Source organism: Mustela lutreola, chromosome 9 (assembly GCF_030435805.1).
Source record: "Mustela lutreola isolate mMusLut2 chromosome 9, mMusLut2.pri, whole genome shotgun sequence".
In the NCBI taxonomy this organism is placed as follows: domain Eukaryota; kingdom Metazoa; phylum Chordata; class Mammalia; order Carnivora; family Mustelidae; genus Mustela; species Mustela lutreola.
Genome location: NC_081298.1, coordinates 78,595,691 through 78,613,461, shown reverse-complemented (window position 1 = coordinate 78,613,461; position 17,771 = coordinate 78,595,691). Strand labels below are relative to the sequence as shown.

General features: G+C 44.7%; 1 protein-coding gene across 5 annotated transcripts in view; it reads right to left on the bottom strand.

The window, feature by feature from the left end:
* The window catches only part of SPTBN1 (spectrin beta, non-erythrocytic 1), a 195,302-nt gene that overhangs the window by 51,194 nt on the left and 126,337 nt on the right, over window positions 1–17,771 (bottom strand). For all 5 annotated transcript variants that reach the window (XM_059187673.1, XM_059187669.1, XM_059187670.1 and 2 more), the window contains 5 exons: window positions 17,252–17,403; window positions 7,881–8,054; window positions 4,107–4,198; window positions 2,803–2,883; window positions 2,300–2,415 (listed from right to left, as the gene is read on the bottom strand). In XM_059187673.1, coding sequence (XP_059043656.1) covers window positions 2,300–2,415; window positions 2,803–2,883; window positions 4,107–4,198; window positions 7,881–8,054; window positions 17,252–17,403 — 615 coding nt within the window. The remainder of the gene's footprint in view (window positions 1–2,299; window positions 2,416–2,802; window positions 2,884–4,106; window positions 4,199–7,880; window positions 8,055–17,251; window positions 17,404–17,771) is intronic.

Below are 17,771 nucleotides of genomic sequence, written 5' to 3'. Positions count from 1 at the left end.
CCCCTTAATCCTCTAGAATCTGCCTTAACTTTCCTTCCCTTCCTTCTAACCACTGAGTACTTATCAGGCTCCCTGTAAGAGCCACTACTAATTCTATAGCCTACTATTTCTTCTCAAGCACACTCTCACACAACCTGGACTAGCCAACACTCCACAAACACACGCCACAATTTCCAATACTCCTTCACTTTACTCACAATTTCCCATTGCCAGGTACTATAATTTGCTTACACATATTTTCTTTGTTTTGTAAGACTACATCCCCAAGGGTGAGAAGCTTGTGCCTCAGTAAGCCCTGTGCTGTTCCACCTCTCAAACTGCTGGTGTGCTGTCTCGTGTAACGAGGGTAGTCAGTCAGTATTCACTAAGGGAGGCAATGAGCGTACGAAGAGGCCAAGTGGTGCAGGTATGGCAATACTGGGTGACACTCTTGACTTGGGACAGAAAGAAAAGCGAATACACAGCAGGACTCTTAACTGATAATCAGGTTCTTTTCCAGAATGCACTCACATGCATGCCTTCTATCTTCCTGGAAGCCCTGTGTGAGGCAGGACTGTTTCTCTTAAAGATGAGAACACTGAGGCACAGGGCTGGAAAGTGCCCTGCCCAGTGTCACCGAGGCAGCCAATGGCACGGGGGGGCCAGAAGAGCAGCTACTCTTTCCACCCTAGTAGTCCCTGTGGCCAACTCTGCTTCTGCTTGGCCCCACCCAACTATGCTCCAAGGAGAAGGAAATGGAGGAATCCCAAAGCTGGTCCTGTATGCAATCTAATAAACATATGTTGACATAACTGGGAAGATGAGAGCAGACAAAAAACCTTGTGGTTTTGTAACCTGTCCGCAACTGTATCTTAGCTGATGCTCTCTGGGCCACTGGGCAACTAACAATAGCTAAGGACAACTAATAACCAAGATCCAACCCACAGCGTAAGTAACATCAATGGCCTTTTTTTAGTTCCTTGTCTTGTGATCTGAGGAACATATATCCCTTTTTCATACTGGGAAGGGATTAGAAAGATTAACTAATGAGCAAGTTATTTAAAAAAAAAAAAAAAAGGTTATAAATTTAGCACAAAGAGCTATGGCTGAGAAAGAATGTCTTCCCATAGTAAAACAGGGGTAAAGACGGAAGATTAATCACACCCCAAGGAATTTTAGTTTTCTGTTTATATTAAGAGATCATTTAATGCGTTAGCACAAAGATAATTTTATCTCAGCTTCCGGGATAGTGAACATATCAGTGAATCTAATGCACTGGAAAACAGCAAACCTGCTTGGCAGCCTCATGACCTCGATCTGCCCTTGGGGAGTTGAACTTCCTGTTCTATATTTATAAGAACTTTAAACTTTCACTCACAGTTTTCTCTCTCTGGTATTTGCTCACAGCTATGAGCTGTGATCTACAAAGCTCCGTACTACAAACAAATCCTCTTATATTTCAAATGCTTTTCAGAATAAGAAAAAGTACCTATGACAGCTCCGGCAAAAAGCCTGGAATTAGGACTTTGTTAAGTAAGGGAGCTATAAGCTGAGGGAATGCCCCACACAGGTCTAGCTCCATGTCACCTGCAGTCAGGCTTTGGGGTCCTGCTGTAAGGACTCAGAGTCGATCCAGGCAGAGCTCAGATGTTGTGCCTCCAGGCAGTCAGCCCTAAGAAGGGACTGTGAGTCCCAATTCTTTCACCCAAATGTTCCCATTTCCTGATGCACCTTCCTCACTTAAGCTCTTCTTACTCAAAGCAAACAGAGCACAGCCTCCTACAAGCCCCTCACCCCAACCCCCTGGTCTGTACCCACTCATTCCAAGGCTGCCTGCCACCTTGGCAAGAATGCCAGTCAATAAGCATTCACTGAGAGACTATGGCAGGTTCCCTTCATTGAGAACAGCTGCTAAGAACTTTCAGTGACTGATGAATAACCTTTAAAAACTTTGAGCTATAAGGCCCCGACCCACCTTTCCAGTGGTAGTTCCTATTATTACTTTAAACACCATTCCCAGTGAACTGTTAGTCCCCAAACACGCCTTCCTCGTTCCTGGTTCTTCACCTCTGCTCAGGCAAGTGCCTCTGCCTAGCAAGCCCTCTACTTCCCAACATGTTTAAATCATACTTGACTCTCAAGGCCTTTTCAAATATAATCCTTTGCACAAATCCTCAAGTAATTCCCACACCAAAATTAAGCTCCTCTTGAGCAATTCCCAAAGCACACTACACAAATAAACCGACAGCAGATTTTCTACTAGCCCTTCACTACTAGAGATGCTGTTGGAAGTCTCACCTTACATCCCTCAAGTCCTTACCTTCTGGATCCAACAGTTTAGTGAGGCCAAGGTGCTGCTCTGCCAGGTTGAAGGCATTCTGCAGATTGTAGTGTGCATTGGATTTCTTTAGCTTGTCAAAATCTATCAGGTCAGGCCTATGCAGAATGAGAGCGGAACAGGATAAAAACCATGGCATAAGAACACATGTGACCAATGACATACCAGCATTACTCCAGAAATGGTAGAAACCACTTTACTGAGCAAAGTAAAACTCTATAATATAAATCATCAAACAATGAAATCTGATTTTTGAACAAACATGCCAAGTTTATTCAGAGAACAGAAGATAACGGACAAACTGATTTGTTTGGGAGAATTTACATATTCTCTCATATTTTCCTCACATGGAATGCAGGAATTCCCACCGTGGTGCAACATCTAAGGCAATGGATATGAGGGTCAAAAGTCACCCAGATCGGGGCAGAAGAATGTCAATATTCTACCCCAAAACTGTTAGTATGATTTATGAGGAGGTGACTTACCGGTGTTTGTGTATCAGTGCGTTGAAGGCCATGCCATCCCGCCAGCTTGTGGTGAAATTGTGAATGTTGACGTTTGGGTACCTACAAAGACAAAGCATAACAGAGTTACCAAATAAAGATGGACAGTTTTGCGAAGTGCAGTGTTCATGAAAAAGCTTGTCAGTACTGAAAAAATGTGAGGCAATTAAGTATCAAAAGGACTATCAAGTCAGAGCAAATACTTCTTCAACTTTAGCTTTCTATTAAAACAAAACAAAACAAAACAAAAACCACATCCATGTGGCTTTTCTTTCTCGGTAAGTCAATCAGACAAAAGATGTGAACTGAGTCTTAGATTTAAAACACCATGGTTACATAGGAAAAAGTGACCACAGCCCAGACACCTCTGAGACTTCTTTGCCTCCACTGGCTTTCTCCTCTGCCAGCAAAGATACTAGAACCCCACAGTCACGGACATCTGAATTCTGGGGAGAACGGAAGCAGCTATGATTACCTGTTCATGAGACACTCAGCTTTCCTCCTTGCATCACTGAGCTGAATGAAGTTTTATATACCAAGGATCTCCCTGAACAACTTCCCTCTGTTGGAGACCAACCCTATTCACTTAGCTATTCAATACCGTTTACAGGCTTTGGATGTGTGGTTGATTCAAGGCTTATAACTAAGTTGATCCCCTTATTAGGCATACCCACTTTATGAGTTTCATACTTTTCATTAACTGATCATGTCTATTACAGTTGTTAACTGTCCTCAAAGTAGGTCTAAGTAACTCTCTAGTTAACCGGGTAGAAAATCGGTTCTAAATACTAGACCCAACAATTTCAGTGAGTAACAGAACAGATCAGTTCTCTAAAAGAGTATTTTCACTAAGATTTGAAAGGAGGAATAAAGGGAAGGAAAACAGAGACGGGTAATGTATAAAGACTACGCTTAAGTTGACTGCACAAAGCTTCCCCAAAGCAGCAAAAATTAAAAGCCGGAGAAAACCCACTTGCTTTTTAAAGTATCATGGATGTGATTCTTAAATAGGGTTTCAGGATTTTAAAATTCAAGATCCACTGTTCTCTGGAGCTGCCTTAATAAAGAGAGGGAAACGGACTGTAGAGCTGACAGGTCCCGAGAGTCAATCAGAACTCCTCCCATGCTGTCAGCGAGCAGAGATGTCAGCTACCTACTGCTTACGAGTTAACAAGACTTCTCCATGGAAGGAGTGGAGGAGATAGCTGTCAAAACCTCAAAGAGATGACCACAGCGGGGTTGTCCTGGGTGCAGTGGCCCCGGAACCCCAGGGAGTTCATACTCACCCAGCTGTCTTCATCTGGCACCACAACAGCAATGCATCCTTGGCAGACTTCTTCTCTTTGTTGTCTTCCGTCTCTACACTGATATCCTGGATCTAAGATTTATGAACAAGCATTAGATGAAGAGATGGGTCAGCTGCCCAATAACAGCCACAGAAGAACTGATCTACACATACATCAAGAGTACACTTCAGGCCACAGCCCAGTTGTAAAGCCTATCTACTGTGCCAAAGAAAACTGCTTTCCTCAAGGTTCACCTCATTGTAACAACAACCAGGTTTTCTACTTTGCAGACATAAGGAGGAAGTGAAGAATACTTAGGGGCACTACTTCCCAGAACCCCTCCCCCCTTTAGGGGTCACTTCTAAGCTCAAAAGAGCCCACCTTTCCAACCACAAGTGCTCACTGTAAATACCCTGCTCCTTGTCAGACCCCAGGTATTTTTCACACTAGGGTGCATGTCCCTCAATGATGAGGACAGCATACAATATATCTTTTCTAAAAACTGACCCAAATTCCCAAAAAAAGCATGACTGCAGTAGGCTTCCATGGTCTGTGCTATAGTCCCAATGTCTGTGGTTCCCCCAAACTCTCAGGTTGAAATCCTAACTCCCAAAGGTAATGGCATTAAGAGGTGAGGCCTAACAGAGTAGGATCCTCATGAACAGGACTAGTGCCTTATTAAAAAAAAAGGCTTCAGAGAGATCCTTAGTATCTTCCACCACGTGAGGGTACACTGAGAAGTCTGTCATCCAGAACAGGGTCTTGCCAGCCCATGCTGGCTTGATCTCAGACTTAGCCTCCAGAACTATGGGAAACGAATTTCTATTGTTTGTAAGCTACCCTGTCTATGGTGTTTTGTTATAGCAGCTAGGATGGACTAAGACAGTCTCATTCATAAGCCACTCATGGAGAGCATGCAAGCAACAGAGCTGGGTCTACTGGCACCAACATCACCACTGCCTGGGGCTAAGACCTTCCAGGCTCCACTACCTACTGTGTGTCCCCAGGCCAGCTCCTCAGCTTCCCACCTGAGGAATGGCCAACAGCAACAATGGCTCACAGTGTTACTGTGCATTTGAACAAAGAAAGAATATGAAGTGCTGAGCTCATGACAAGGAACCCGTAAATGTTAACTCTGTTAAAATGTTAATGTAAATGTTAACTCTGGCTTCGGGTCGCCCCACCAGTTATGTGATTTTAGACAAATGCTCTAAATACCTTTTTGTCTTTAGATTTTTACCTATTATACTATAATGTGGGACAGGGATGGGGTAAATGGTGTTGGCCTAGAAGGCCACCTGTCATCTTTTAGCTCTAGCTAGACCAAACTTCCCTACCCTGGTTTGTCATGGGTCTTCCCATTTAATCTAAAGACATGCCCCAGAACTCTTTTTGGGAAAGAGTTAGAAGAAGGATGAAATATATAAATACAAGATTATAAAGGCAGACACTTTCAACTGGGAAAAACCCTTGGAAATTGAAATAATTATAACTTCTAAAAAAAATTACCCCTTTTTAACCGTGCTAAGTATGTGAAGTGTGAGTCTGCATAAACTCTAAACTCTATTATTAGGATCGTTAGTTCTTGTGCTGAAAGTAAATGTGAAAGTACCTTATTCAAGAGGTAAGACACAGACTCATCAGGAAAGGCAGATGGAATTCTACACATTAACCCCTGTCGACCTTCTCATGCTTCTGTGTGAAGAGGGGAATCTATTTCCAGACTTGGTCATTTATACACAGTCTACCCTTCTGAAAGGATTTACACAAGGCAAGACTTTCCTTCCAGTTTCCCACAACATCCTTTATTTTCTCTTAAAAGGAGAGCAGAATGAAACCTAAATTTCGCCATTAGTACTTAATGGATACTTCCTCCTAAGCACACACAGGACAGGCTATGTCCTCAGAGCTCTAGACACGTGCACATGCACACTCACACGTGTGCACTGGAAATGTAAGACAAAACTGTATATTCAGGAGCTGGAGGAAAGAGAGATGGAATGTGGAGAAACTTCACAGAGGAAGCAGGTAGTGAGCTGGGACTTGGCTGATGTAGAATCAGTACCTATCTGTGGAATGAGTAGGGATTTAATACAGCTGCTGGACGAAGGAAGCTAGGTCATGTAAGACATCAACACTGCAGGCCATGCAGTGACATCAGCAGCCTATGTTTCTTGCCTTAAAGGAAAGAGAAAGTACCTATCAGCATTTACAAGTTCAATTACAGAAAAAGGCAAGCTGTCAGGAAGCTAATTAGTCAATGACTCAACCCAATTCATGCTGAGAATCTTGGAAAGGGTTGCGTGTGCCAGCTCGCCAACGTGGGCAATGACCCGGTATGAAAAGAGGCCACCATCAGGATGCCCTTCCATGCTCTGATTACTACAGGCCAAAGGCAAGAGAAAGAGAGCTTTTTACTTTACAAAACTGAGGGGAAGCTCAAGGAGGGTCCTACTACTAATGATATTCACTCCATTTTCAAATCATTTAGGAACTGACAGAAACCTACATAAGAGCTCTGTTTGTAAAATAGAGTCACTGATTGTTATAATTAACTCCATTCATGATTTCATCTTCAATAGTGGTTCCCTCTTCAGAACTTAACTGGAATCACTGGAACTGCCACCCAGGGATTCTGAATTACTAAAAGCTTTCCCCAGTCCTCCGAGGACCTCCCAGCTTCGGAACCACACCCATTCAGGGAGTTTCTCAGGACAGCTCTGTTTCAGCTCCCACCCCTCCTCCCAACCTACCCACCCAGAACACTGTTAACTCAAACCCATTCCCCTGGGGAAATGGGAAAGAAAACGATTGGTTACAGGCTGACTTCAGTTTTACCAAGAATACAAAGAGCTAAAATTTGATTTCCGTTTCTGCCCTTTTTTGGTGAGACTTTTATTTAGCCAGAAAAATCAATCAGACTTTATATCAAAGGGGTGGAACAGGAAGGAAAGGCACAGAGAACAGAGCCACCCAGGAGACAGGACTGTTAGGACATTTGTTTGCAGAGTAACCTGACTCTTTGGTAAGAAGTGTTTCCGGCATTTCAATTCTAATTGAAAAGCAGGAGCAGGAAGCACTGCCTGGAGAAAGAGCCAGTAACCAGGCCAGAGGTGCTCCACAGGGCTGAAATTCTGAGCTCTCTCTTAAAGGGTCAGAAGCAAGCACTGCTGCCCTGACTGGTTCTGTAATCCTGGATAAGGCTCCTTCCTTTCCTCACTTTGAGGAAGACAGAATGACCTTGAGAGTACCTTCTGGCTTAGAGTACTTCTATACTTAGAGCCTTCCCCTCGAGTATAACAAACCCATAAAATTGTCATCAATTCAAACAAGCATAAGGCTCTTGCACACTTCCCCTGAAAACTGTTTCCTCACATCCAAAGGAGAATGAGAAAGTGAAAATGGAGCCCCCCCAACCCCCGTCAAAATCCTCAACAGCTTCCCCTAAAAATACTCCAGGATACGTGCTACAGTGCAGCAAAGTTCAGTCAGTCTAGTGCCAGCAACCTAGCACCAATGACGTATCTTTGCTCCTGAAAGCCAAGGGGCAGACACCAGGCCTTTAGAGTAGTGGGCAGACTGCAGCCCAGAAACCCCCTTATCTAACAAGGGCGCTTTTCAGGGGCCAGCAAAACTAAGGGAGGATGTGGTAGCTGCCAAATGCCAACGGGGGCTGAATGGATACCCAGCTCCACACACCTGACTCTGGGATGCCATTTCACTAGCATGCTGTACCCAGGAAGAAGTGTGAATCCTGCAGCCATATGCCCTTACCTGGAAGCGCAGGATGATGGTCCAGATGAGGCCGAGGGTCAGCCTGTGGTTCCCATCCACGATGTCATGGGAGCCCATGTTCTCAAGATGGACTCTCTGCTCCTTCAGGAACTGAAGGGCCTTGTCCACATTCTCCAGACAGTGGATGCGCATTCGTCCCTTGGTGGGTTTAGGCTAGAATCGGGGGAGCAGAAGGCAGAAACAGACTATGTAAAAGGGTGCAGACAGGCTGAGAGCTACTGCCCAGAGCTCCAATGGGCCCGTTCATGCAGCACTCTCGTCCCCACACCAAAACCTTCAAACACGTGTGTGCTCGTTCAGTACAAGGACAGTGTTTACCTAACATCCTTACCAGAGGAAAGTTACTTAAGGGACAGGGATCCCTCTTCAGAGGTTTTTTCAGTCATGCAAGGGACACAGTTTATACGTGAGCACAGAAGCTGGAAGGTTAGAGAGAAAGGAACCCAGTCTCCCTGAAGGATTCAGAGCCGCTGCTGCCACCCACAGAGCTTTCTGCAGATGCATGGCAGAACACCCCTGAGACTTTCCTGACTGCTTGAAACATAAAAATAGGTTTGCTACTTGCAGGTCTGGGTTGTTTCCTAAGGCTGGCTCCAAATGAAAAGGGGACACACTAACAAATGAGAATTTCCAAGTAGCAGTTTCATGAGGGTGATGTGGAGGACTGAGAGAAAGGGTGTGACTCACTGAGAAGGATAAAGGAAAGGGCAGTATGAGAGCAATGTAATTTGAATACCCCAATGTCTCTTCATTTTACCCAGTTCTATCCAACCCAAGCAGCTCTGGGAAGGTGAACATTTTGAATAAACAAAGCAAAAGATCAGGCGCACGCACACACACACACACACACACACACACACACACAGGAAATTCTCTGTGGGTCTCCATCATCTACTGGGTCTAGAGCAAGCTCATGTCTCCACCGCCTGGCACTGGCCTTCCCGCCTTCTCATTTCTCAGTACAGCCCCTTCTAGCCTGGGCTGCACCTCAGGCTGATCATGCTTCCAGCTGTCCCAGGGCCTTTCCCTCTCATCCCTTTTCAATGACTGTGCACCTGACTAGGGAGACAGGGGCCCACTGACATGTGCTGTTTCAAACCCAAACTGTCTTGATGCCAAGGCCTGCAGAGCAATGAGGACAAGGCCATTCTACTAACTGTAGCGCACGGTCCCCACGTGTGCCTCGAAGGGGCAGCAAAGGTCATGTTCTAATGGAGGTTGAGAGAAACAGTGTGGATGGAATCAGGAGGGGCTACAGGGAGGAGGAAGGGAACAGGGAGTAGATAAGGGGACTGTTGGTCTCTTCCCAAGCTCCATCAGGTATAACCACTATTATTTCAGACTCGATTTTGAAAAACTCAATCACAAACGCACAAGACCTTCCAAGCCTCTATTCTCTCTCTCTACAGCATCTCAGAGGAACCTATCTTCCTTTCCACACCCATATGGGTACAAGGAGTGAGTGGGCCAGGATGGTGATAAAGGTCCATTTCCCTGCAGGTTGATAGGTCTAATGCCACATCGCAGGGACCCCAGGGGATCCGACTGGCCATGCTAGATGAGCTATATGGATGGTTCACTGCAGACCCAGATGCAACTCAAATCCCTGAAAAGCACCAACCATTGGAAATATCAGGGCATGAGACACAGGAAGGAAGTGCGGGTGGTGGGGAGCGGGGGCGGGGGGGTGGAATTTAGACAAACCTCTTCAGGTAAATGATCAGACTCCTTCAAATGGTTAAAAAACCAAACAAACCTCATGAACTTCTAAAAGGCAGGATAAAAAAGGGACGGTTTCAGCAATCACTCCTCTTTTTTTTGTAATTCTCCCTCCTGTGCAATATGCTTCAACACAGAGGACAACAACTGTGCTGCTGAAATGCCTATATTCAAGTTACAATTTCACCACTTTCTAGCAAAGCAGAGCCTTACTTCTCAATTGTTTACCCATAAACTGGTAAGAATACCAATTATCTCAAAGGGCTGTTACATAAATGAAATGGTAAACTAATCATTATGGAGTTCTCAAACACACAAAATGGCTCTCTACCAGCAAAGGCACAAGTCTTTTCCTCCCAACAATTCTACTTAAAGCAGGAAAAGGTGGGCTCCCACCTCTCCCTGTGTTTAGATATAATACACCTCTCTGGAGAAAATAGGAAATATTTAGACTCTAGACACAAAATTCCCCACTAAGAACCTGAGAAGTTGATATACTTCAATTGAAAGGGAAGCTCAAAACCAGGAGCAACCGTGCCTCTAAACAGTGATGATGATAACTCCACTCTTCTATCCCAACCCCCCAAATTAAATTCTAGACTCGAATGAAAATTAAAAGTGGTAGAGAAAAATGTGGCTGGGTGGTGTCCCGACGGAGGGGAAAGGGTGTGAAAATACCCAAACCTCGACATTTTGGGCTTACACAGTAAGAACTCTGTGGTTCAAAGCTTGTTAGGAAACAAGTCTGAGAAACATGATTTATAGATATTTTAAATCTGAATACTGCGCTGTAGCTACTACTTCAAACCGGACAAAGTCGTGCATGGCAACAGCATGTGCACCTGTCACCTCACTCACTTTGCCGCCCTCTTGTTTCTCAACCCCTTCCCCACCTTCCATCTCTGTTGAAGCTCACTCATCAGCAGTGGCCCATTCCTGCCTTCTATGCCAAAAGAAGAGACAAGACATGGTGAGGTTACAAGACTCACTAGTGGCACAGGAGGAGGGGGAGTAAGAACCAAGATGACAACTCAAGAGTACCAGCTGCCCGGTCTCCTGTAGGGTTTGCCCTCAGCACTTCTATCCTGTTCTGGGGCACAAGAGCTGGGCAAGTTTAGGGAGCAATGATGACAGGAAATTAATTGTAGGAAGTATGAGTGATCTCACAGCACTATACCTTGAAACACACTGGTCATTAAAATGGCAGAGCCCCCAAATCTGAACATTCTTGTCTGCCCTGACTGCCCTCACCTTTGTGACGGTGCTTGATGATGGTCATCACATTCGGTCCTCACAGAAAGACCATCAAATAACTACCACTTCACTGAGCAAACACTGTTGGACGGATGGGAGTAATCCATGCCGCTAGTCCCTGCGTGGCGGGCACGGACTCCAGAGCTCACGTTCTTCCTGCTACAGCAAGAACCAAGAGTGGTGCACATTTCCACGTGAAAGGAAACAGACTCAGTTCCACCTGGCAGATAGTTTTCTTTTTCTTTTTTTTTTTTAGTGCTATTTTTATATTACTAAACTTCCATCCTCTTAAAAGGAAAAGAGAGTTAACAATGGAGAAAACTAAACACAATGGAACTAGGGGGAGGGGTGCAGTCCTTAGTAATAAACACTTTCTCGGGGCAACACCCCAAGAGCAGCTGATTCTGCCAAGAAAAGGAGCATTTCCTGTCCCCCCTCCATTGATTACTGTCAAATTTCCACTGTGATGCTGGTGCATTCCCACCAAAGCATGAGACTTTCTGTCCTGGAGGTCCCATTCGATGGGGCAACCTGAAATGCATTCACATGGAGAGACGCTCCATCCCAGACCCATGCTGGATGCAGAAATGAGTGGCAGCTGTGGTGGCAGCAGCAGAACCGCTCCTCTGAGGAAATGCCCATTTTTACAAATCCTCCTTAAATCATTTTAACAAGCTTCCCTGCTCTTGCAAGCACTTTTCCTGTTTCCCTTCCCAAGGTCCCTTCTGGTCCCAAATCTTTATCAAGCACAGCTCTATCCTAGGCCTCACCCCAGACCCATCTATTTTTAGATTCCAAAGAAGGAATGGAAATTACAGAGCTAAAGAACCACCTCTAGCTCCTGGTGACATGATTCCAATGGCTTATGAGAACAACTTGTCCAAGCCCTGCCTCTGAGAAGCAGTGTGGCCTTGGGCAAATGCGCACGATGGTTCTCGGTCCACCATTCTGCCTCCCCTGCCTGCCCATCCTTGAGTCAGAGTCTCTTCTCCCCTGCAGGGTATCAGGATCTGCAGAACTACAGAGTAATCGCAATGACAGGGCTTCTGTCAGAGCTTAGAGACAGCAAGGAGAACACAGATGTTTCCTAGAGCAATCTGGCTGCCTCCCTGAATAAAGAAGGAAGACACAGGGGAGGATGTCTGGCAGGGTACTTTGGTAGGCTCCCTGGGGGCTGGGCCACACTGTTCCACCCTGGTACCCTCATTGCCTCAGATTTTCTTCATGTGTGTCCCAAGTCACCTTGAAGCTACCTAGAGCAAGAGCTCTCTAAGGATTGCTGAGTGACAGAGTACCAGCCCTGGGAAGTGAGAGAGGCTGACTCTAGGATTCTACCTGCTGTGCACTAGCTGGATGGCCTGGCTGGCCACTTACTCTGACCCTCAGTACTTATGAAATGAATGGATCTAACTCTGTGGTCACGAAAGTCACTTCCAGCTATATAATACAATGGATGTGTTGGAGAGCGGAAGGCTTACTAACGTGCAAGGTGAATTCTCACAGGCCCACTGATTCCTTGCTCTGTTAAAGAGGAAAGAAACTAACTGGTCTCCACATACCAATGTGACAGACACTTGCTTATCTTTACCTTTTAATCAAAAATAGTTTGAACACGGACACACACACACACACACACACACTCTTACAACACGGCTCTACTTAATTCAGTTGGTAGGATGAGAAGCACTGATTTCAAAATCACCTCTAGTACAATACATAGCCAAACTCACTTCACACTAAGTCCCCAGTCAAGTTTTGATCATTAATGAGTATAAACAATCCATGTCCAATTAAAATTAAATAGTAGCACATTGTGCTGCATTAGGTCCTGCCTGTTTCCTTCACTGGCTGGGACCTCTCCCAATAAATATTTTCCTTCAGCAGGGCTCAGCAGGAAAGGAGGGCACCAACAAACAGGAGAGTGGACTGGAGTCCAGGTTCTATGACTTACTAGTGACACTGGCCCTGGGCAAGATCCTGGTCACCTCTGCCTATTTCTTCCATAACGTCTAACTGTCCACCTCATTAGACTGTGAGAACTCAGTGAGATTGTGGACATGAAAGTATATACTAAAAAAGCAGACATGCTCAAGTTACCATCATCACTCTTTCCAAAAAACCTCCAATTTAGCTGGGATACTTTCCTACCCCAGTTCCTTCCTGACAGCCACCACCAAATGTGCTCCTTACCCTCCCTCAGAACAGACGTCTGACCCTTATCTTCTCCACCATCCACACCCGAACACCTCTGTCTTGGATCCTGCTGAAACCCCACCCACTTGCCATCCAGAAGGCTTATTGCCCCTTCTGAACTCTAGGGCTCTGGGACCATTCACTTGGTACTTGATCGTGCATATCTATCCCCATTAATTCACTTTTTGTATTTAAGTTTGACTGCAATTTAATGGGGGTGGGGGGTTCTTCCATGGCTGGTTGTTCAAAACAAAAGAAAATTCTCCCAAACAAATGATATGACAAACAACAGGTAGACTCTGCGGCCAGTTCACAAAACCCCATTTCAACAATACATGCCAGTATGACTCTCCTAACAAAGGCTTTATGTAAAACTCCCCCAGTGCAGTTCAAAATGCCATTTAAGGCTTAACAAATCTCATGGTAAATCTATCTTCCCCACCTAGCTCAGCCTGTTTTGGCATTAATGGTGGAAAAGAAAAGAAAAATCCTGTTGTTGATTTCTCTTCTTTGATGCTGATTACCAGAGCAAGACAGAGTATCAGGAAAACAATAGGCAAGCAAAAACCAGTGCCATCTGCAATTGGAAATGGCAGCAGCTGGGCAGAAGGGCAGAGTGTTCAGAAAACCTTGTCTTCTCTGGGTCAGAGGTAAGTGCTCTGGGGGGAGGGTAGAGTATTCAGAAAACCTTGTCCTCTCTGGGTCAGAGGTGAGTGCTCTATCTGGCAGGAACAAGGCAGAAAACTGGTGGCCTTACTTAGAACCATTCTTCACTTCTGAGGCCCATAAAGGAAAGGGGGCAGGCACAGGCAAGCCTCAAACCTGGGTTGTGACCTGTGGGCTCCACCTCACCCCCAAAGTCCAAGCCAGTATTATTCCAAGGCCCTGGGATCTGGGTGGGACCAATGATGAAGTAACTGACACAGGTTCTGTGGTCACAGCTTTGATCTGCTCAGTTGACGCGGAAGTTAAGGGTGGGTCTATATTTTTTAAGGGAATTTTAAAGCAGCACCTTTAAGAATAATTATAGTCCATTGTAATTTCGGAGGAAGATATGGGGGAAAAAATGTTTTTTTTTTAAAGTCAACAACCCAAGCTCACCCAAGTACGAGAAAAGCTTCCTGGCTCAGCCTCCAAGTTTCCTCATTGTTCCACAGACAGAGATAATCTAAAGCAAAGACAGGGACATCTCCAGACACAGATCCTATCCAAGCCAGGACCACAGAAGGGGATTTGTCTTCTGACGTTCCCAGTACAGCAGAATTGAGTGTACTGATAACCCAAATGCCTACTTAAAACGTGTTCAAATGTGACTCAAATTCTACCGAGATGGGGATGGGGTTAGGGTGGAATTGTTTGGGTCATTAAGCTACTGTTTCTTTGAACTTAATAAAAATCAGACAAATTTCCTCCTCTGTAAAAAAGGATTACCCGACTCCAAGAATTTATTAATAAAGTAAACAGATATTCTAGTTCTTCAGACATTCATCTGTTATTCACTGCCAAGCTGATGGCAAGGCATGGGGCTAAAATACTGAGACACAGGTCCAGACAAAGGCAAATGTTTATGTCATACAGGGTCTGGGATCACTGGTGCACAAAGTCCAGAGCTGACCGAATGCTATCCAACCATAAGCATTTAGCTGTGGACAAGAATTTACCCAGGCCTGGAAGCTCTAACCGCCTCATTAGTTTCATACTCTGAATATGCAAGGATCCTTTGGGATAAACCCTCAAGGAGGTAATCTCCTACAGGGATGGTCTCTAACTGGAGCTCCAGCAGCCTCCACTCCCACCAGCAGAGAATAGTTTGTGCCCCCTCCAGAAAGTTCCATGAACAAAATAAACCACAGGGCTAAAGGGGCTGAAAATCTTCAATCTGAATGAATAAGAGCTTTAGGTCACTATCTATGGTATCCTTATTTTTGGAATAAGAACATTAATCAGACTGCCTATAATCAGGGTTGGCTGTGTGAAATGAATAATGAAAGAAGTTAAGGCACTTGGGGGTTCACAAAGTAGTATGTCATTGTTAAACACAATTTCTGGCACTCACTGCCTAAGAGGTTGGAGATGGCGCCCATCCTATGATCCTCTCCACCCTACTCTTCTAGGTCTCTGGGTGCCTTAAAAATTTTTTTAAAATATCTATATATATTTTTTTAAAGAGCAAATAATGCGAGGAGTGGGAGGGATCGGCACATGAGTTAAGAATTATGCTTTGCTAGTTGCTGTCTTTTTCCCTACTGAAGTTTTTGTTACCCTGTTCAGAATAAAGGCAATGGGGCTGATCCCACTTGTTATGAGGATGTTATTCAAGACACAATCTTCTTCATATTAAAGAATTATGGACCTTCAAAGGTGAACACTTTGCTCCCTACAGCCTGGAAGACTGGACCCTACTGGAACCAAAATAAATGTTCAAATTAATTTCAAATCACATGACATTTAAATGATTTTTTTCAGTCATTTTCAAAAACAAGCAAAATAAAATCAGTAAATAATCACACTAGACTAAACATTTAAGAATAAAAGAAGGAGTTGAGAGGTATGGGGAAAAGTCTGCTTATAAAAATTAAATTTAGGGGCACTTGGTTGGCTCAGTTGGTAGAGCATGCAACTGGATCTTGGGGTTGTATGTTCGAACCCCACATTGGGTGTAGAGGTTACTTAAAAATAAAATCTTTAAAAAAAAACAAAAAAACAAACAAAATACCCCCCTAAATATTAAATTTAAAGGTACATATCACAATAATTTTACCCTAGGTTCTCACACAAGACACACTTCAAAAAAAAAAAAAAAAAAAACCACACCACAAATCAAAATGCAATAAATGATAGGATCCTGGGATTGAGCCTCACATCGGGCTCGATGCTGAGCAGAGAGCCTTCCTCTTCTCTCTCTCTCTGCCTGCCTCTCTGCCTACTTGTGATCTCTGCTTGCCAAATAAATAAATAAAATCTTAAAAAACAAAACAAAAAAAACTACCTTCAGGGCAGCCACCATGGTCTTGGGAATAAGCCTCCTTTATTTTTTTAGTTTGTTTAGCTTGATGTAAAACTCTCAAAGAGGATGAGGTAATAAGACCTGCATGCTTGGGGAACCAAGAGCAGAGACCAAACTCACTGGAGATGAGATGGGGCCTCACCAACTTTTCTAGGACTCTGGATCTTGGGGTTGTATGAACAGAGGGGCAGGGAGGGAGAAAACTCTGTTTTAACCCAGGGTGAAGAGGCGGTTCTGTTGGTTGGCTAGTAATAGGGCAGCCCCTGTTGCTAGGCCCTATTGCAAGGTGTGTCAGTCTGTCTGCATACAGACCTGTGGGGCTGTTGAGTTACAGGGTGGAGCTCAAGTTAAAAATAAGGCTTTCTGGCAGTCCTGCCAACCAGCGGTGTCATAGTTTCCCAGTGATATCACTACAGATGTGGGGCTCTATCCCTAGGTGTCACCGTTTGGCTCAGTCCCACTACCACCTACGGAACTACATATGCTCTGGTACAATTTAGCACCTATTTTCAAATCAAGACCAGACAAAACCTGTTGGGTCAGTTACAGGGACTGCTTTAAGGTTCATATACAAAAGTCACATCCGAGACAGCCGCAACAGCTCTGGGAAACAGAATGGGGACAGAACTTTCAGCGTAGGCTGGCAATTCCCCTGCCCAAAACAACACAGTGAACTGATCAGAAGCTCTGTGTTTCCAAGGAGATGACAAAACACCAGCCTCTTCCTCCACCCCCAAAATTAAAAGTATGCAAGGAAGAAGGCAAAAAACACCAGAGACTACTGAATTCAATTCTTGCCACCTTGTACGGCAGCTCAGATTTTCCAGAGAACCTGTAAGAAACAGATTTAAAATTATTCCATGACCTCGTGGGAGAGAGATTCATCTTGGAGCCAGTGCCCGAGTCTGGGGACACCAGCCAAGATCTTTCAGACCAAGGGTAGTAACTTCACAAACTACCAGAACGAGGCCGTTTAATTACAGTTTAAGAACATCACATACACTCACAACGGTAACACAGGAGCTTTTTCCAACATGCTCATCTCACTTATCAAGATCATCCTTCTCAAAAACATCAATCATTAATTGCAAAATTCATCAGGAAGAAGCCCACACTTGATTTTTCAAAAACATTCTCTGACCTATGGTGCAAGTCACTTAGAAACAGTCCCACTTACCAGCCTCTCTCCAGAGAGGACTTCCAGCAGCTTGATGAGCATCCGTCCATCTCGAAGGTCAGTGTACAGGTCTGTGATCCGGCAGGACACTCGGGCCAAGTGGGAATTGACCCACTTGGTGAAGGTCTTCTTCTGCACGGCTTCGCGTTCATCTGCAAGCAGAAGAGAGCTCCCTTTATCATCAGTTACAGCACGGCGGTGGCAGCTATGTGCTAGCGGGGTCACAAGACCCCAAAGGAAGAACAGGAAAACTACACGCTAATGAGACCTCAAATTAGCTCCTCTTAAGCATGATCAACTCTTCAAAATATTGGAACCATAGAACCCTTGAACACATCCGGGCCCCTAGACGTACCACCAGGAGAATATCCTTGCTCTCACTCATTCCATTTTCTTTGCTCTCTGATGAAGAGGCCAGAGGATACAGTAGATCACAGGGGAGGCCTGTACAGCCCTGCCCAGCAGCCTAATGTTTGGTAGTTTCTAATGTATATGTTGCAGCTATGATCATTCCTCCAAA